The 20,427-nt window shown below is 45.2% G+C and overlaps 1 protein-coding gene across 33 annotated transcripts in view; it reads left to right on the top strand.

Annotated features, from left to right (window-relative positions):
* The first annotated feature begins 11,055 nt into the window (after nucleotides 1–11,055).
* The window catches only part of MAPK8IP3 (mitogen-activated protein kinase 8 interacting protein 3), a 75,968-nt gene continuing 66,596 nt past the window's right edge, over nucleotides 11,056–20,427 (top strand). For 16 of the 33 annotated variants that reach the window (XM_074599263.1, XM_074599259.1, XM_074599253.1 and 13 more), the window contains exon 1: nucleotides 11,056–11,477. In XM_074599263.1, the coding sequence (XP_074455364.1) occupies nucleotides 11,160–11,477 (318 nt within the window). In that variant the 5' untranslated portion in view covers nucleotides 11,056–11,159. The remainder of the gene's footprint in view (nucleotides 11,478–20,427) is intronic. The other 17 variants (XM_074599275.1, XM_074599273.1, XM_074599261.1 and 14 more) reach the window with 2 other exon arrangements.

Raw genomic sequence — 20,427 nt, 5'->3', positions numbered from 1 at the left:
CGACTAAACTCAGTACACTATGAACCAGCTCCTGAAAGGAACTCTTTTGGCCAAGTAGAAATGTTTTATAGCAGCATTTAGGAAAAATAAATGTCTGGATAACATTTATATATATGCATGTGTATGCATGTATATATACGTATGGATACGAAAATGTGTGTCTGTGTATAAAACACACAATTGTGTGTGTGATTGATCAGAAAAACAGGGTTAGAGCTATCCTAACAGTTTGCAGGTTTTCAGGACATAAGCTGGGGTTTGATTCTAGGTACTTCCTTACAAAAGCTATGAAATGCTCCCAAGTCCAGCTCTTTCTAAGAGTGCTGCCTCTCATTTCATATCTGATTTATGTCTTCATGAAGGACGCCTGCTGGCAAGTATCGTTAAAACAGCATCTGGGAGAGACTTTTCAGCTATTAATATATAATAAAATGGCACTACTTTTTAAATTCAAAGAATGAATCTAAGATTCCAAGCTTGGAAATAATATATACGTGCAGGGTACTGTAGCCCACAGATTCTCGGATTTCTTGCCCGGTTGTTACCGTTACTAGCAGTGTCGGGGTGTGTACCAATACTGCTGGGAGCAGCAGCAGGTTCCCCTTCTGTATGAAGCTTTGTAGCGCTTCCAAGGCGTGTTTGTGCCACTCGTGGTATTTGTATCGCACTGCGGGAACCAGCATTGTAATCACATTGCTTATGAAAAATACTAATAAGCTGGGCAAAATTCACTGCAGTGCCAAAGGGGTGGAAAGGAAAAATACGTGTCAGCATCCCGCTATGTAAATAATAGGTTGGAGGTACTGGATTCCTTTGTGTAGTGAGTCTGGACGCACACTTCCAATTTTCTCCTTCAGAAATATTTTGTTTTCTACATATATATATATGAGAAATATTTTCTATATATATATGTATGTGTGTATATGGAAATATATATATAATTATATATATTTCAAATATTCCATGGTATATATATGGAAATACATAATACATATTTTCCACATATATGAAATATTTCCCCGTCCCTCCTTTCAATCTTTGGCTAACAGGCTATGTGAATTTGGTGGGTTAGAATTAATTCATCTTTTGAATTTTACTCTTTTTTTTCCCCCTTTTAGCTCCAGCTCATAAATTATCTGTAGTAGAGACTGGAAGTGTGTTTGATCCATGAGCCCTTAGTAAGAATTAGTACATAGGACTAGTGATGGTGAGGTCAAATACTTGTGAGGGATTTCCAATGGTCGCCTGAAGGTTTGTCCAGACTCAGGTTACTGCACGTCTAGAAGAACCTTTAGGCTGTGTTTAGAGAGGAAAGGGATAGGCATAAAAATACTTTAGATGGCTTGTCAGTTAAAGGTAACTTTCTGAGCATGGCCAGGTGAAATACTTTCCTGCTGAATCTGTATGTCGGCAGCTCTGGTGTCTCTGCTGTTGCTCAGCGCTTCCTAGAAGAGAATCAGAACTAATAGACACGACTGATTAAAAAATCTACGATCCAGAAATCATTTGGGAATGCTGAACCTGAAGGCTGTTATTATTTCCATCTTCTATCCAATAAGAAGTCTTTATGTAGCAGAAGAGGTGTGGGCTTATGTTGCAAACAGAGTAGGAAGATCCAAAAACTTTAAAACCAAAGAAGCAGCAGTGTGTCAGAAGCCTCATCTAGCCACAACACTTAGGGGGCAAAAACCAGACCAATTCAGACAGAGGAGAACTCTTTTTCCATTACTGCTTCAAGGAAGAGAATTAATATTTGATAAGAATAATCAATTAGCTGACAAGATGGAGATTCTGAACACAACTCAGGGAGGCCAGCCTTGGAGAAAACCTTTAATGCAGAGGATCCATGGTGGCTTTGTACGTTCTGGAGCACGGTTGTGGGCAGACAGTTGACTCAAGGTTTGCCTTAGGTTCTGCCTTTTAAGTATAACTATGATTTGAATATTGTCTCCTGTCTATTAGGTCTCTCATATTCTGTCAAATTCCATTCATCTTAACTTGGATTTGTAGGTGTTCAGTCATTCTGATTTTTATTTGAACCGTTACCTGGTTCCTACACCTGCGCACCCTTAAATGTATCATCATAAGATTTTGCCTTGGCTGTAAATTTATTCCAAAACTGCAGAGCTTTTGTTATTTCCTTAAGCTCTCAGAAGTCCTGGTTTTAGTCCTCTCATAAAAACCTACATAGATAATTGTAATTCAGTTTTACAGAAAGCTAACTGAAAGTAGTATCAAGTCCTTCTCCTGCCCTTGAAGTTCTTGTGCCAGTTTTTCTAATTTTATGGCTTCAATTTTCTATCTTAAAACAGGCAGTCTCTTCTCGTACATGTTTCCTCTTGTTTATCTGGATTTTTTGTCACCAAGATCTCAGTCTCAGGGACTCCTCAAGTATTGTGGCCCGCCTTTTGAGTTTAACGCTTAACTTATTAAAGCATGTGTCATTATTTGCGTTCTGTTTCCAAGCGTTTGCCTTACATGAGAGAAAACAGTGAAATTGGTTTTGTGACAAGTTGTGTTAAATCTTTTGTAAAAGAAAAGATACTGTATTTTTTTTTTGTTATCTCTTCTGTCATAAACAGTCAGGTGAAGTATAGCTGTGGTTAAGTACAACGTTTTCAGGCGGGTGAGTGATTTCGACTTGTCAGGTGTTATACTTCATTTTGCAATTAATTGTTTATTTCTTCCGAAAACAGAGGAAACAGGAGCATTACTATGTAATCATTTAACATACTTTGCCATATCCTTCTCGTGACTGCGTATTTTTCTTACTGAGCAGCCAGTGTCTCCTCTCGGGCTTGCTGGGTCCCCAGAGGCTGCTCTGCTGCAAAGCTGGGAAATGTCTTTTAGCTGCTGATGCTGGCAGAGGCTCCGTCACCAGATGATGTGTGCTGCTCATGGCTGAGGCTGAGTGGCTGGCAGGGAGGAAAATCCCCAAAGCACGGGTGAGCAGCAGGGAGGAGGAGGGTTTGCAACGGCAGGAAGACCCACGCGTGTGCGTGTTTGCTTACTGGGGTGTTTGAGGGATGAGCTGTTCTTTTTTTTTCTGTAATGTCCTGCTGTTGCTAGAGAGCTCTTTAATATAATTAATAATGTAACCTTCCCAAGCATTACCGCTCCATTTACTGATGTTCATTCCATCTAGCTTACAAACCCCTCCCACGGGTTCATGACAGACCTTAAAACCCACCATGGATTTAACATGGCACTAAACTAAGGAGTCCTGGGAGTTAATTATATTCTTTGCCCATGTCACAGAGGCAGAATTTTCTGTCTTTGCCAAACCGCTAGTAAAGGCAAGCTGATTGTTTCGGTACTTGCAGTGCATCCCTTACTGCCATATCTGAGCACCTGTCTGTCACCTTAAATTTGTACTGAAGGTCTCTTTTAAATGGAACTTAGGTTTCTAGAGGCTCTGCGAGAGTCTCTCTCCTGTTTTATGAAAAGCAAATGGAAAGAAATGGGGGAGTTGATGTAAATCTTCTAGGCACTAAGGGGTGTGCAGCTGCCCCTTTCTGCTTGAAAAGATTGTCCCTGGCCAGGCGTGTCCCTGCGCCTGCAGTGTGTCAACTGGAAGCACAGGAGTAGGAGTGGGGCTGGAATTAAGGTCCAGGACATGGGAAGAAAGCAGCATGCTGGTACAGAATGTACGTGCCAAAACTGACATTTGAAATCTCCCATCCTACTCCCTTCATTTTTCTGTGTCTCTCACTGTCAGGGAAGGACATCAAGTGCAGAAGGGCTACTATAAAACATTTAACAGCCACCAGTGTTTCTGAAAACATCATGAGCTTCTGTACCTTTTACTACACTCCTACTCTTTCTTAATTCACCACGAGATACCCCTTCCTTGCAGTGGCCGTGGTCTTCATATAATGCAGCTTGCTTGGGGTTGTGTTGTGGTTTGGTTTTTTTTTTTTGCTCTCTATAGGGCGGTGAGTAAAAGCTCTAAGACCGGCAGGCCAGGACATCTTGGCCTTATTCAGGAAATATTTTTTGCCTTCAGTTCAAGGTCTATTCATCCATTTAATATGCAAGGAAAAAAAAAAGTCCACATGCAAGTTATTAAAAAAAAATAAATACCCTGAATTTACACTTTGCATGCATTTTTGGCGTTAATATTAATTGTGAATGTAATTGTCATCTGCCCTGAAAAGCACACTTGGATATCAATCATAAAGCAATGAGAATTAATAAAATACAGAGATGGAAGATGGAACTCTGATACTACAGATCCTTAGGGCGGATCGCCGCTGCAATCAGTGGTTTGGTAATTAGCACCATCTTAAGGAAATACTGTACCATTTGCCTATCATTTCCTGGTGTTTTGCAGAGCTCTCCAGTGAACTTCGGCTGCAAGCACTGGGGATAAGTCCGTTAGCACACAAGGGGAGCAGTTTCTTTGTGACAGATCAAAAGCTGCATAATAACTGGGTATACGCTAACTTTGGAGACCCGTGTCAAAAAGACATTTGCTGTAGGCAAAGATGCCATTTTTAAAACTGTGTTCAGCAAATGCTTCTCAAGTGCCGTGAAGAGAGGTAGAGGAGAAATTAACTTTTCGGTTGCTAAACCATATCATCACAGTAGTGCACTTCAGCAAACCAGGAGATGGGAAGAAAATTATGTCAGATTTTATAAATCTGGTCTTTAATGAAAATATAGTAAAAAATGTAACTACTTGAAGCATTACAAAGACAGAATCGCAGTGATAATGGTGAATTCCTCTCTGCTTTCTTATGTTCTTTAAAGAACTCAAGCAAATAGATTACAAAAAAGAAGGGGAGTTGCCTTCAGGGATGCAGAAATCCGTCTTTGCAGATCTCAGGGATTTCACCCAGAATGAAAGTTGCTTTTACTGGTGTTTTATGAACGCTAAACAAAAACTCGCCTGCGCCTTCCCACAAGGCCTGACTTCCTCCTCTTCTCTCCAGCATCCTCTGAAGACTGAGGCTTCTGGCTGCAGTTCTGCCAGAGCCTTCAAAATGCTTAGCCAGGAGGAGGGGACAGGGAACGGATCACATTACCCGGCCCCTAACAACCGTCTGAGATCTTGTTTGGTATCTGCACAATCTTGCCTACTGCTCTTTGATGGAAAATGCTTTTTTTTTTTTTTGGTTTGTTTATTGTGCGCATTTATACTAGTGCCATTTGCACTGCTGAAGAAATGTAAAAGAGGGGATGACCTGGTGCGCCTGTTTCTCCATTGCTTAACAGAGAGTGAAGCGCTACATCAAAGCAGTTCATTAAATTTTGACTAAATGAGATGATTATTTGGAAAACGATGGAGTGCTCAGTAGGGTGAGTAGATGTACACAGCTAGTCTATACAAACATTGCATGGTCACGAAGGTATCCAACATGTAGTTTTATCTGCCTTTTTTTTACAGTCTATTTAATTAATAGAAACTGTCTAATAATGTAGAAAGCTACACACAGCTTTCTTCAGTCAGAAGAGAACTGAACAAACAGAAATACGAGGATCTGTAAGTACCTGCCTACCAAGGGCAGCTGATTCGAGGCAGCTTCTGAGTCCTGTCGAAGGTACGTTAATATTTTGTGGCTGTAAATTAAAAATAAAAAATTGAAAGCTGGAAATACAGGTAAGGATTTCCAAGAAATATGGTAGATTGTCTATTTAAAAATAAAGGCTGAATATCTCTGTAACACCCATTCTCTGGCCAAAGCACGAGTCATTACCACGGTTCAGGAATTACTGGGCAAATGAGGTTTTGGAAAACTACCAGAATGTTTCTTTCCTGACCTTAACAAATATGGCAGAAGCTTCTATAGTGGGAAATGAGCTGTATGTGCATCAGTTGCTGTTGTTAGATAGGGTGTTCAGTGGTCTTCGGTAAACATTGTTTTTAAAATGTTTGTGGTACTTCATTACATTATTTGAAGCCAAATCAAGCATTCCTTTTAAATTTAAAAAGGAATGCCACTAAGCTGTTCTTAGGCTAGACAGAGACAAACCTCTTTAAAAGGGTTTTATACGATCCCATTCCTGCAGCTAAATTTTGCCAGTCAACTCTCCAGATACTGCCTTATAGAAAGGAAGCACAAGTAGTTTCTGCTGTACGGGTATTTTTAAACAAGAATAGTCACTTGTAAAGAAAATCTGATTTACAGAGACCCTACCTCTGCCACAACTGCTGTATCGGTACTATGATGCCATAATTTTCTGCAGAAACGACACCTTGGGTTTCAGCTGAATATTATTGGAAGGTAAGTTCTAGCCACTAATATTTTCCTTGGCTGTGTGCCACCAAGATAAAAACTTAAAAAAACATTTATTCTTTCACACAGCAAAGTTCCAGCTGTCCAAAAGGAAAAAAACCCAAAAGGCTAATTGGAGATCGAGTGGTTATTAAAAAACAATCCTGATTTTACTTGCTTAGTCTCAGTGTTTCTGTCTATTTGTCACTCCTTGTGTGTTGTCTTTATGTTATCTACTCAGAAAAGTAAACTCTCTTGGAAAGGGACCCTGCAGTCATACCTATAGAACAATTAGGTTTTAGCATATTGTTAGTGCTAAGTAAATAACAGTTTGAATCATATATAAGATCCTATGCTATATGCAGTAAAAAAACAAGAGGGATGGAATAAGCAAATATTTTTCTTGCCAACTTTCATTTTGAAGTGGTAATTTTAACTCTTTCTCACATGTGGCAGCACGTAGCGTTTCTGCCATTTCTTGACTCATCTCTAGACGTGAAATTACTTAGGGATTTATAAATACAGGAATGTATATTTTAATGTAGAATTTAACTTAAGGCAGTCACCCATCTCTTTCAGTAAGAGCTTTACCAATGTCGTAGGACTTGAACAAGAGAACATAACGAAGCTCAGATCACCTCACCGCAGGATGCCTGCTGCACCTTTTGAGATTCCAGTCGGGAAGCGTGGGTAATACCATCAGGCTATGCAATTTAATGGGTTTTAATTCCCGGCACTCCCATCGTTATAATTTCTTACGTATGTGGGCAAAATGCAAGAAAACTTTATAAATGTTTTCCATACTGTCTAGGTTACATGAAATTAGAAGTTCAGTGTAATGAGGAATGAACCAAAATAAATAATGGCAAATAAGCCTTCTCTCACCCTCTACCTGCTTGTTTATCTCACTTTTTACCTGATCTTGTAAATTTTTATTCATAATATTTTAAATGCAATCAAGCATTTAATCAAGCATGCATTCAAGTATGCTGCCATGCTATTTTTGTTGTGAACGACGGTACAACTTTTTGTCTGCACAGTTTCCCATGCAGGGCAGCGTGAATCACAGCCCGACATGTTGGTCAACTTTTTGGAGGTTTACATTTTTCAGTGGGATTCTCTGCATTCACGTTCGTTGTTTACATGTACATCCGCAGCACTCAACTCTGTGTGGAGAACATTTGAAAATCTGCCTCATGATTATTGGTAACTAATTACTCTCCAGAGCCAATCATTGTATGTCCCTTCCAAGGGAACTACTCCTACCCTACCCTACCCTACCCTACTCTATTCTATCCATTCCATTCCCTTCCATTCTTTCTCTGTCAATTCTCCTTTTTTTGGAAGACAAACAGTTGTTTTGCTATAAATGCAGCTGTCTCTAAAAGCTGTCATGCAAGGAATCTATTGTATACTAGCATTAAACTTAGCTATAATGACATAACATAGGATGAAACAGTCATAAGACCTAAAACCATTAATTACCGATGAGATGTGATATTTCCATTGCAATTACGCTTTCTGGGTAGGTTTAAAGTTCTTTCGCTTCGTGTCATATGAAGCTTTTAGGGTCACTGCTAATGCTGACTTTGGAATTACACCCCCCTTCAAGAGCTCTAAAGCAAATGTGTATGTTGGGAGCCTTTTCACAAATGAACACCTCATTTCTCTATCCTGCCAGGCTGGACTCGGTACAGAGAAGATGGCTTTCTGCTGCCTTACTACTCCAACTCCACAGCCTAACATCAGCTGAGCCCAAGATCTGGCTGACTGCTCTGAGGTTTGCCTGCGATGGTTTTCTGTAGCTGTGCTGCAGAAGGGAATAGCTGGTCCCCATCCAAATCCAACCTTTTGGCATTTCCCTTGCCTTGACAACTCTATTACAGTCAGGTGGCACCAGGACACCAAGGCAGGCTACTGGCCACAGCAGTGCTTCACGCTGCCATGGAAAGATGAAGACACAGCTCAAACGCAGACTCCACATCTGCATTTAGCTCTCAAAAACTCCTTCGCTCTAATCCCAGCTCTGGCAGGCCTTCCCTGCTTGGTCTTTGTGGGTCCATTTAACGGCTCTGCCTCAGTTTCTTCCATCTCTAAGCCAGAGACAATATTCACAAAAAGGTGTAAGACCTGATGAGCGTTTGTAAGACAGGAGTTACTGAGTATGTTGTTGTGGATCTGTGGTCTCATACATACCAACCCCAGATATTTCTTACCTAATAATACACATATCGCTGTAATCCCACTCAGTTACGTATTACTTCTTGCTTGCAGAATATAGAACCATAGAATCATTGAATCATTTAGATTGGAAAAGACCCTTAAGATCATCAACCATCAACCCAGCACTGCCAAGTTACCACTAACCCATGTCCCTTAGCACCACATCTGCCTGTCGTTTAAATACCTCCAGGGATGGTGACGCCACCACGTCCCCAGGCAGCCTGTTCGAACGCTTGACAACCCTGTCAGTGTAAAAATCTTCCCTAAAATCCATCCTAAACCTCCCCTGGTGCAACTTGAGGCCATTTCCTCTTGTCCCATTGTGAGTTCCTTGGGAGAAGAGCGCGACCCCCCCTGGCTACCCCCTCCTTTCAGGGAGCTGTAGAGAGCAAGAAGGTCTCCCCTCAGCCTCCTCTTCTCCAGGCTGAACACCCCCAGCTCCCTCAGCCGCCCCTCACAGGACTTGTGCTCCAGACCCCTCACCAGCTCCATTGCCCTTCTCTGGACATGCTCCAGCCCCTCAGTGTCTTTCTTGTGGTGAGGGCCCCAAAACTGGACACAGCACTCGAGGTGGGGCCTCACCAGTGCCCAGTACAGGGGGACGACCACTTCCCTAGTCCTACTCACCACACTGTTCCTGACACAGGCCAGGATGCTGGTGGCCTTCTTGGCCACCTGGGCACACTGCTGGCTCATACTTAGCTGGCTGTCGACCAACACCCCCACATCCCTTTCTGTGGGGCAGCTCTCCATCCACTCTCCCCCAAGCTTGTAACGCTGCTGAACTATGACCATCACATTCAATATAAAGTAGAAATTTTGCTGGAGTTCTCTCTCTCCCCCTTGATGGCTGCGGTCCAGGGCACTCCTTGCCCCGGGGCCGGAGCCCTGCGCCCTTTCCTTCTTCCCGCAGCTGCAGCGCTCACAGCGTTCCACATTGTCTGTCCCTGCGGGGAGTGCATGGCTTCCTGCTGGTGGAAAGGGCTGAGTAAAATCCTTGTATATTTATTTTTGTATCGGGATCGATATTGGTTCTTTAGTATTATTAATGTTAATTATTTATTATTATTCTATTAAATGTGTTTATATTTCAACCCTCAGGTTTCCTTTTTTTTCCCCGATTCCCCTTCCCAGGTGGCAAGGGGTCATCGGGTGATAGAGTAATTGTCTAAACGACAATAAATTGTGTGGGTTCTTCAAACCACGACACTTACCTAGCTTGTAAACCGTTCTTATTTCTGATTAGAATGCCTACATGAGAAGCTTCTGACTTTCAGATATGTGTAAAGAATTTAATTTAATTGCCTTTTCTTTGTTAAGAATAGTAAAGTATGTCCTTGATATTTCAGAATCTCTCTACTTTCTCAGCTGAGAACGTGAAAAGCAATATCCCTCACAAGTAGGTTATTCACAAGGATGTTTTGCAAAAGGGCATCGAGATGAGTAACGACGAAATGAAATGTTCTCCTCCCAGCAGTGAGAAGTGGGGGATGCTGATAACGTAGGCATTTTGAAGCATTTTTTCCCCTTTCCACCCCATTGTTAGACTATGTACAAATATATTACATAAATGAGTATTGCATGCATCAGTATGGCTTTTGCAATATACGCTGTGGGTGCTAGGGTCTGCCTCCTATATCTGGGAGCGTGCTGCTGCTTCTAGAAGTCTGTTGACGAAGTTCTGCGATTGTGCTGCTGCTTTCAGGGGCTCAGGTGCTGGATGCTTTTTTGGGACATCAGCTGGCCAGTTTTGCCCTCTGGTTTCAGCTGTCAATTCGTCCCTGGCATCCCTCCCACAGGTCCTCCTCTCCTTTCACTGGAGTAACTACAGCTGCCTTATCTTTGGAAATATAATTGAGTAACTAAATTGAAACAACTAACATGCGTGGAGCGAAGGAGTGCCCTGATTTTCATAGATGCTAGAAGAGACTTGCAAGTCTGAAGGTTTTGCACTAGTAATTGGGTTGCAAAATTAGGTTCTAACACTCTTCTGGCTGGAAGTTGTCCCCCTCCCTCAAAAAAAGAGTCCTTCCAGAGCAGGCCTCAGGTTGAACAGCCACCAGCTCAGATAACGCTGCTTAACGCTTCTGTTTTAGGTGATGCAGAACTCGAGGGTGTGAATCAGAACTGACTCTTTTGTGACCTTTGGACTGTTTATTTACTTTGAAGGCCTCTCCAGTCCGTGGCTTGTTAACATATCCAACATAACTTATTTTCCCTGAATCCTTTGGTTCTTGGCGTGCAGATCAGGCTGTGGAGACTCGGATTTGACTAGAGTTAGGATGTCCTGAACGGACCAAAGCGGAGAGCCGCAACTGCCGAGTCTTTGCCCTGGTTCCCAGGGAAGATGGCAGCCGGGCGTGCAGCCTGTGTCACGGTACCGGGCTTCGCCCTCGGCCGCGCCGGGTCTCACGCGTGGGGATCCCGCGCCTTGTTCGCGCCCCGCTGGGCCGCCGGCGCCGTCCTTTGTCCGGTGCGTCGGGGAAGGGGCCGCCGCCGCAGGCCCGCCCTCGGCCTGCCCCTCAGCACGGCACCGCGGCGGGCGGGGCAGGGCGGGGCAGCGCGGGGCCCCCGCGGGAGGGCGGGCTCCCGGGCGGTAGCGCCGCCGCGCTCCGCCCCGGCCGGGCCCCGTGACGAGGCGGGCGGAGCCTGACGGCGGCGGCCTCGTCGGGGAGCGGAGCGGAGCGGAGCGGCGCGAGTGGCTGTCAGGCCGGCAGGATGCTGGAGATCCAGCTGGACGATGGCGGGGTGGGGGGGTACCCGGGCGACGATTACTGCTCGGGGTCGGTGATGTCGGAGCGGGTCTCGGGCCTCGCCAACAGCATCTACCGCGAGTTCGAGCGGCTGATCCACTGCTACGACGAGGAGGTGGTGAAGGAGCTGATGCCGCTGGTGGTGACGGTGCTGGAGAACCTGGACTCGGTGCTCACCGACAACCAGGAGCACGAGGTGGAGCTGGAGCTGCTGCGGGAGGACAACGAGCAGCTCCTCACGCAGTACGAGAGGGAGAAGGCGCTGCGCAAGCAGGCCGAGGAGGTGAGCGACGCCGCCCCGCGACCATCTTGGCCGCCCGCCGGGTGGGGGCTGCGGCGGAGGGCGGGCGGGGGGGCGGCTCGGGCCTGTGCAGGCCTCGGCTCCGGCCCCTCCGTCGGCGGGGCCCGCACGGCGCGGCGGGGCGGGCGGGGGAGCCCCGGGCAGCGGCCGGCGGTACCTTCTAGAAGGGGAAGCGCGGGCCCTGCCGGACCTCCCCGCCCCGGGGCGGCCGCTGTCCCCGTCGGGATCCCGGCCCGGCCCGCAGCACCGGGCAGGTGTCGCTGCGGCTGATCCGCCCCTTCCAAAGGCGGGGAGAGCTGGGGGGGGTGGTGTGGGGGGGGCGCGAATGGGACTAAACGAAAATAGCTGCGGTGCTGTGGATTTGAAGAATGCGTTTTGGAGTGCCCACAGCGCATAAAGGGCTTGACATCTACGCTAATTTGGGGCTTAAAAAAAATACTTCTTAAAATCGGTAATTTCTGTGCGGCCACACAGCTGTTTTAGTGTCAGCAGTAAGCTATTTAGTTGGAGCAAATAATTACCTTTAGAGGATAACATCTGGTTTTTCACACTTGTTTTTAGCAAAACTACACCTTGAACCTCAATACAATAGTTCCCCAAGTTGCCACCTCCAGTCTCCTGGAACATGCACTGGCTCCCATGGGGGCCATGCCGGCGCCACTCGCCTGGAAGCGGGGTTTGAAAGGGACCATGAGAAGAGCAAACCCCTCTGATGGAAAGGGACGAAAATCCTTGGGTTACAAAGTCTCACGTGCAGGCAAAACAGAGTGGGGAGGTGGCTTGCGCTCTGTCTTCTTGGGGGGTTTCACTAGATGATCTCCGGAGGTCCCTTCTAACCCTATGATTCTATGATTCTTCCTACACCTGTCACTGCTGAAATCAAGAGCGTCTCTTCAGCCATGAGCAAGCACTGTGAACCACAGGGTTTGCTGTTCAGACCCTTGAAGTGAAGGTCTGTGAGCTGGGGTAGAGCACTGGTGGCAGAAGGTGGCCATCGCCACTGCATCACCCTCCTTTCACTATGCAACTTCTTAAAAAGTGGGGGTTTTTTGCATCTTATAGACATAAGAAAGGGCAGAAGATTTAAGATGCAGTAGTCTTACTGGGAGTCAGGTTCTGATTTGGTAAGGGGTAATAAATGAAGAAGCTTTTAAACTGGAGGACAATGTAAAGCACTCTGCAGTTTTTGAACAGACATGTTCATGTTGCTTAATAATCACGTGCAAGGATCTCGCTGACTTGGTGAGGGGCGCACTTGCAGCCCATTACTAATATGGAAAGCGAGAGCCAGTCAGTTAAAGTTTTAGGCCTGAGTTTTAATTATGGATTAACAGACTAATAAGTAATCTTTAAAATTCTTTTGAATGCAGGTAGGGATTGAAAAACGATTCTGAATACATGAAACTTTACTGATTAAACGTTGTGTGGAGACGGTATTTTGCAGCTTCTGAGAAATACAGTTTTTAAAAGTGCCCTGTTTATGGGGGTAAAAAAAACAGGGACTACAATGGGGAATGGAACAGTCCAGTTGGAATGATCTTGCATCTTTGGACTGGGGTAGATTTTTGTTCTTAACTTACTAGATACAGGATGCATTTTCTGGAAGGAAACATAGTGACAACAGTTACATTCCCTGCAAGGAAACTCAGTAACCATAGCAGAATGCTGCTTGCTGAGATTTAAAAAGCTGCTGCTGCTGCTGATACTCTGTTGTCCTTATGCACCGCTCACTGTAAGTGGGGAAAAAAATGTCTCCAAGGAGACTTGTTACCAAAAAGGAATAGATAATGCGCTTTTTATGAGAACAAATGAGTATTCAGCCTCTACATAATCCCTGTTACAAGGTCATATATGGAATATATGGCTGTTCTCTCCCTTTGCATATAACAAAAAGTACATTATTTATCTGCACCTGTTTCCCATATGCTGCTCACTGTGCAGTAAATTACATGTTACGGAGGTGAAAACCTGTGCATTACACAGAATTCTGCTGTCTACCAGGTAATTGTAAACGGTCAAAAAATAGAAAAACCTTTTTCCCACCAGAATGTGCGTTGCTGCCCAGTAGCAGTGCCCATAGTAACCAGGGAAGGTCCATCCCACTTCCTGAGCAGTGTTCAGCCTCCTGTGCTGCGCCTCATCTTGGGGCAAGAGCTTCACTTTTAAGGGGGAGGATCCTCCTCTGGGAATGGGATTTGACCCCGGTCTCGATTCCTCTCTGCATATAAGTGCTAATTACAGCAAATGAAGTGACACTGAGAGGTTGGGAGTTGGAGATAAAAAACTGATCTGTTCTCTTGCAATATCATGTCAAAAGACCCCCGAGTTGTAATTACTCTATATTAGTTTACTAATTTCAAAGTAACTGAAACCAGAAGCGGGCATTGGTCTCTGGCGTAAAAGTGTGTTGTATTGTCTTGTTACCACCAGCGCAGAACCATCAAATCTTGCTGTTTTGTCTTTATGCAGAAATGGCGCACAAACAGGCTCTATAGGTATGTTTTGTTCAATTAGGGCTGTTTCTAACAACTTTCATTTCACTTTTTCTGAACGCCGTAGAGTTAAGTTTTCCTTCTCAATACTCTTTTGTCTCTTTCTCTAAGATGATTCTATATATTATCTTTCAAACCAGTCTTTGTTTTCTGTTGCTTTGTTTTCTAAACACTTTGGCTGCAGAGTGACTCCATATTTTCCATTTGTCATAAAATAGGACAGGAGAAGCACCTAGGCAAATGGATTGAAAATAGAAGTTCCTTGAGATGAGGCGGTGCTGTCGGTCCGTGATTACGGGGCTTAGTACACAACGTTTCAGTTTTCCGTGACCTCCTAGCTACTGAAGATGTGGGGTTGCACCAGATTCTCAGTGCTTTTGTTTTCTTCCCTCTCTTCCATACTGCATATGAACATAGGGTAATTATCGCTTGCACAGTATGGTGTTTTGCAGGATCACAGCATTGTTTACTTTGGCAGGGACCTCCTGAGACCATCTAGTCCAGCAGCCCCTGCTCAGGCAGGGTCAGCCGGAGCAGGCTGTCCAGGGCCACGTCCGGCGAGAGTTGGAGCATCTCTGCAGGTGGAGACTCTACAGCCTCTCTGGGCGACTGTGCCAGCGTTTGACCCCCCTCACAGTAAAAGTGCTCCCTTGTGTTCAGGTGGAATTTTGTGTGGTTGAATTCGTGTCCGTTGCCTCTTGTCCAGAGAAGGGTCTGTCTCCCTCGTCCTCCCTCCCTCCCTCCTCCCCAGCAGGTCCTTAAACACGCTGGCAGGATCTCCCCGAGCCCTCTGTTCTCCAGGCTGAAGAGCCCCAGCTGTCCCAGCCTCCTCTCCTAGGAAAGGTGCTCCAGTCCATTTATCACCTTTGTGGCCCTGGTATTTCTAGTGGCGTATACGAACACTTGGTATTTATTTATTTTTACTGGCTAAATATTGTTTTTAGCTTGATTTCCTAAGGAAATGAAGCTTACAGGATCATTCTGTTAGAGTGGTAACTCCCCAATAACTTAGGAAGCTGGCGTCTGCTTTCAGCCATATTTGTAAAATAAAAAAAAAGGGCTAGCTATATATTTTTTTCATTTTCTTTTATTTTTTTTGTGAAAAGCAAAAGAGAGAAAGGCCAAGTGAAGGTCATGCCTGGAGGATTCCAGTGTGCAGGTCAGCAGCAGGACGGCTGGCATGTGGGTGTGGGGCAGGTGGGTCTGGCTCTTGTTTGCCCATGCAAATGCAGTCTCTTCCTGGTGTCTGCTCAGAAGACACGTGGGGGTAGGGTTGGGACAGGGAAAGGGCTAGGGGACATCAGCAGGAATCCCCAGGGAAAACAAGCTTTATTGGGTCCGCTCTTAATCAGACATTTTGTTTTATGTTAGCCGCTTTCCTAATGTTCTGATTTTTCTTCCCTTGAATAAAAGCACCACCGTGTGCCCTAAATGCTGGTTGTGTGTCTATGGTTGGACTCGATGATCTCAAAGGTCCTTTCCAACCATGAAGATTCTATGATTCTGCAGAGGTAGTTGGTCATGTTTGGGCACTAATTCCAAGATCAGCGTGCATGTGTAAGTGCACATAAAAGCATTCGCAGATGGGAAGCACAGAAGCATGGGGCCGGTTGGCATAAGTTAGCATTGCTCCTTGGAGGTCGGAAAAGCAAGACGAGTCTCTGCCGGGTGTGCAGGCGGCCCTCTCACCTCTCGTTGCATGAAAACTGCTTCCAGTGAAATTTCATACATCGCAAAGGCAACGGTTGTGCTGTCCAAAGAAACAAAAAGTACGTTGATTGATTTGCAACATCAGTTAATGCTCATTAGAATTTTTAAAATGGTTACTCACTTAACGTGCGTATACATATGGTGTACAGATAAGTACCTGGTGCTGGTTAGGAGGTCTGACCACCTTGTGAAAGGCTTTTGTAGCTTGTGTTCTGCACTATGGCAGTCCAGCACCCGGAAGCAACCTCCATTGGAAAGTGGTTAAAGAAACCTCTGTCTCAGTAAATGTGGTTGCTGTTTCTAAACGACAGCTCTTCTACCTGTGGTGGTAGGTGTGTTTCCAGGCTGCAGGCACTGGCGAGCAGGTGACACTGCGCACGTCAGCATGGTTGGGCATTTGCTCAGCTCTGGAAGCGAGGAGCCGTTGTGTGACCATGTGGTAGAACCTTACGGGCTGTGGTTCTCAGAAACTTGTTTTGCTGTTGGACCTGACGAAGAGATGGGCGGTGCTGCTCCAAGCTGTCTGGTGACGTGATGTGAGCTTTGGCAGCACAGGGATCCCCTGAAGCAGTCTTGCGCTGCCGTGTGTGGCATTCCCAGTGGGCTGTCTTTTGAGTTGTCATCTTCTGGGCTTCCCCAAAGGTGTATCTGTGCTCTGGGTACTTTCACAGAATCACAGACTGGTTGAGGTTGGAAGGGATCTGTGGAGGTCATCTGGTCCAACCACCCTGCTCTAGCAGGGTCACCCAGAGCAGGTTGCCCGGGACCGTGTCCAAGCATCGTTTGAGTATCTCCAAGGATGGAGACTCCACCACCTCTCTGGGCAACCTGTGCCAATGCTCAGTCACCCTCACAGTAAAAAAGGGTTTCCTCATGTTCAGAGGGAACCTCCTGTGTTACAGTTTGTGCCCATTGCCTGTTGTCCTGTCACTGGGCACCACAGGAAAGAGCCTGACTCCATCTTGTCTGCACCTTTCCTTCAGGTATTTATATAAATATTGAAGAGATCCCCTGAGCCTTCGCTTCTCCGGGTGCTCCAGCCCCTTCATCATCCTTGTGGCCTTTCACTGGACTTTATCCAGTATGTCCCTGTCTCTCTTGTGCTGGACAGCCCATCACTGGACATAACACTGCTGGTTGTGGCCTCACCAGTGCTGAATAAAGGGTAGGATCGCCTCCTCGACCTGCTGGCAAAAGCTGAGGACACCATTCGTCTTCTTTGCCGCAAGGGCACATTGCTGGCTCATGTTCAACTTGGTGGCCACCAGGACCCCCAGTTCTCTGTGAAGCTGCTTTCCAGCATGGTGTCCCCAGCATACACTGGCGCTTGGGGTTGTGCTTCCCCAGGTGCAGCACCCAAAAAGGATGTGAACTGTAAAAGCCCTTTGCTGGCATTGCCACTGTGGGACTCGTGTTCGAGAGACACCTGGCTGTCACCCTTTCCTACTTCCAAAATAAGCAACATCTCTGTCTTCTGATGACATGTTGCCATGGCCATCACTTCCTCTTTATGGCTTGCTATTTGTGTTGCTATTTAACATGGTAAGCACATTCACTTAGCAGTATTTTATTTTCATGTAATAAGGTGCCGCCAGTGTTTTGTTTGAGAATCAGTGGGCAGCGTTTTGGGAAGAGATGGTCCTTTGTGAGAGGCACGGACTGTAGTTGCTGCAGGTTTCTGTGTGGCTCTCCAGCTGGGTGGCAATATTGCAAGTTCACTGGCTCCTATCTGCATCTCAAACAACAGAAAGGCTTTTGAAAATGCCACCACCACCCACCCGCCACCTTTTGTTAAGGGATACTTTAAATATTGTCCCTCCCTCATACACTAATCCCTTTTAAGAAGTTGGTGAGGAAGGGTGATAAAAGTGATGTGCTGTGCTCCAGCCTCCGGCGTTTTCCACTGTGAGAGCTTTTCCCCTTTCTGCCTTTATTTTCTTTCCCTGTGAAATGAATCGAAGCTTGGGAAGGCACTTTCCGTTTCCCTTCCCTGAAACCTGACCTCACAAATAGCTGATTAATGTGAGTTTTCTGCAGCTTGATGGTGACCTCATAGCATCCAAGCAGGAAAGCGTTTGGGAATAGCAGCCGCCAGATAAAGAGAGGCTTTGCTTGTCACGTGGATCCTTTCCACTGTATGCAGTTGAAAGTAACTGGCAAGCATGAAATGCAGACTTACTGCACAGCCTTCTGTGTCCAAGGTCTCTCTATGTTCTTCAGACCCCTCTTCGTCCATTCCTGGAGCCTGCGGGCAGTGCCAGATTTCAGCAACAGAACGAGCAGCAGAATCTGTGTCGTTATTAGAGGGTTCTTCCAATTTACCTTGGGTTCTTTTTTGCAATTGTCTTGATTTACAAAAGCTGTTGGTCCCGGAGAAACAAGATTCTTCATTTTCGTGAAAAGTACTGTGACATTTGTAATGTTTTTGTTTTTTTTTTTTTTCTACTGAATGTGCGAATGCTAGATTTCGTATTTATGATACTTTCCTCTTTACTTGTTGTAAGGTTGCAAAATATGTCTGTTTAATCTTTCAGAAGTGAAAAGCAACACAAGTGTGACCGTCTGTAAAGTGATCCCGTGTCTTCTGGGTGGGACAAACTTTAAATTGTGGGGGTATTAATCATCTTTTCTCACTTTTCTCGTATGTCCTTTGTCAGTGATATCAGTTGAACGTGATTCAGAATTGATCACAGTGTTGCAGATTATAATTAAAACTCGGCAACTGAAGATAATAACATTAACTCCACATATTTAAAAAGTAAGCAACAACAAAAAATGTTTCTGGAGGCCCCTGGGTTTCAAATTCCTATCTAAGTAGGCAGTGTTAGTTATAACAGTTCTAATTTTCTCTTTTCCTTCTGAAATGGTAAACTTACTAGCCATCCTTACCAAGAGTGACAGCCTCGTCACTGCTTTGGCCTATGATCAGCACATCCACCGTGTGAAGGATGGTAATCTTTGGATTCTGAACATGCCTTTCCTTACAAAAAATGGTAGCAATAAAACTAAATAGGATTGTAAGCCAAAGGTATAACATCCCGGTGCGTGTCTCCTGATGCAGGGCTAGGATCAATGTTAATGCAAACAGCGATAGAAAGAATTCTTTCCTTCCCCTGAAGGTGAAGTAGGGGCATTTGCTGGGAAATAATGAAATGGTGCCTTTTCTCCACTCAGATGTGAGGGACGAGAGCTGGCTCTGCAAGCAGAAGGAGGGTTTGCTGCTGCTCTGGATGGGTTCCTGCCCTGCCCCTACCCCTGCCAACGCGACACCGGGGAAGGGACTGTCTGCAGAGGTTTAAGAGCAGCAGCCACTCTCCTCCCGCTCCACGGTATGATTTTAGTATGATGGCAGTCTGCCTTTTTAGATTTGCTTCCTTCTTTGTGCATCACTCCTGAGGCGAGTCAGCACGCAATAGGGTTGCGGAGCGAGGGCGATGGCGCGGATGAAACCCAGGCTGGCAGCAGCGTGGTGTCCTGAAAGATGCAGAATGTGCTGGGCTGTTCCTGGGATCTCGTATCCCACAGGATCTATCTCGCGGGTGGCCTAGTCAGCACTGGTTTTGAGGTGCAGGAGAGACAAGTATCCTGCTGCTGAGAAGCCAAGCTGGTCTGATGGAGGAGTACCAAGTGGATCAACTGCCGTCTAAGAGCTAAAATACAAGACGTAACGCTTTGGGGTTAGTCAGAGGAAAAAATGCTCTTACAAATGCAGAGCAGCTTGTCCTTCCCTCTGTTTTTTGACTTCTCCCCATAAAAAGTTTGTGTGTGGAATGCTTTTTTTTTTAATGTAAAAAATATGGATTTTTTTAGTGTATTAGAGATGTTGTTATAGGACAAACAGTTGCTGGAAAGCCACTTGCTAAAAACGCTTGATTAGTCATTCTGAATTTTTCTAATAAATGGTATGGAGTCAACACTGATCAGATTAAATGAATTTGGAGAGTCTTACAAGTGTTATTAAAGAAAGCTAACAAAATCGATTTGTGACAGGCAGTAGAAACTGACCATATGATATGTATTTCTGTCACTTTATGAGCAATCAGGCTTTCCAAATGTAGTGCCTGCCCATCAGTCCTTGCCATCTCGTAACCTTACTTTATTCTTGCTGATCTGGGACGAAAAAAAACCCCTATATCCAAACACAGATCCTTCATACAAATCCTCTTTATGTCACTCAAGCTTATGGCACTTACTAATATTCATAAATATCAGTGTGTTTTATTAAAAATTACCTTTGAAATTAATCTTAGAGAGCGCGATGAGCTTTATTTGAAGAGCAATTCACGATAATATTCTGGATTTTAGTTGTGATGATGATCTGGGGTTGTCGCCAGGTTTCCCCTTAACAGGTTTACCCACGTAAGTCAAATTGTAAACCCCAAGCGGGCTTTGATGAGGCGCTTTCCCCTGATGAAATGAAACAGGCTGCTTCCTGCTCACTTTCTCTTTACGGCTCTGCAGGTGGATTTTTCGATCATGTTGTTGGGATGTGTTAGGCATCTGAAGGCAGAACTTCGTGTTGGGGTTTCAGGAGGTAGAATTGTAACAGAAAAGCCAAGGATGTCTGGGAAGGTTCAGACTTATTACCATTGCAGGTGAATTTAATGTCATGACTGAAGTTTCCAGAAAAATCCCTAGCCAGTCTTCACTTCTCTGAGAATGATGCAATCTTTCATCTAGCACAGGCACCCTGGCACCTTCGTTCTTCCTCTTGCCCACTGGGGAGGATG

The sequence above is a fragment of the Larus michahellis genome, chromosome 8 (assembly GCF_964199755.1).
Source record: "Larus michahellis chromosome 8, bLarMic1.1, whole genome shotgun sequence".
NCBI lineage: Eukaryota > Metazoa > Chordata > Aves > Charadriiformes > Laridae > Larus > Larus michahellis.
Note: the sequence above shows the minus strand (reverse complement) of the source record. Positions and strands in the feature narration are given on the sequence as shown.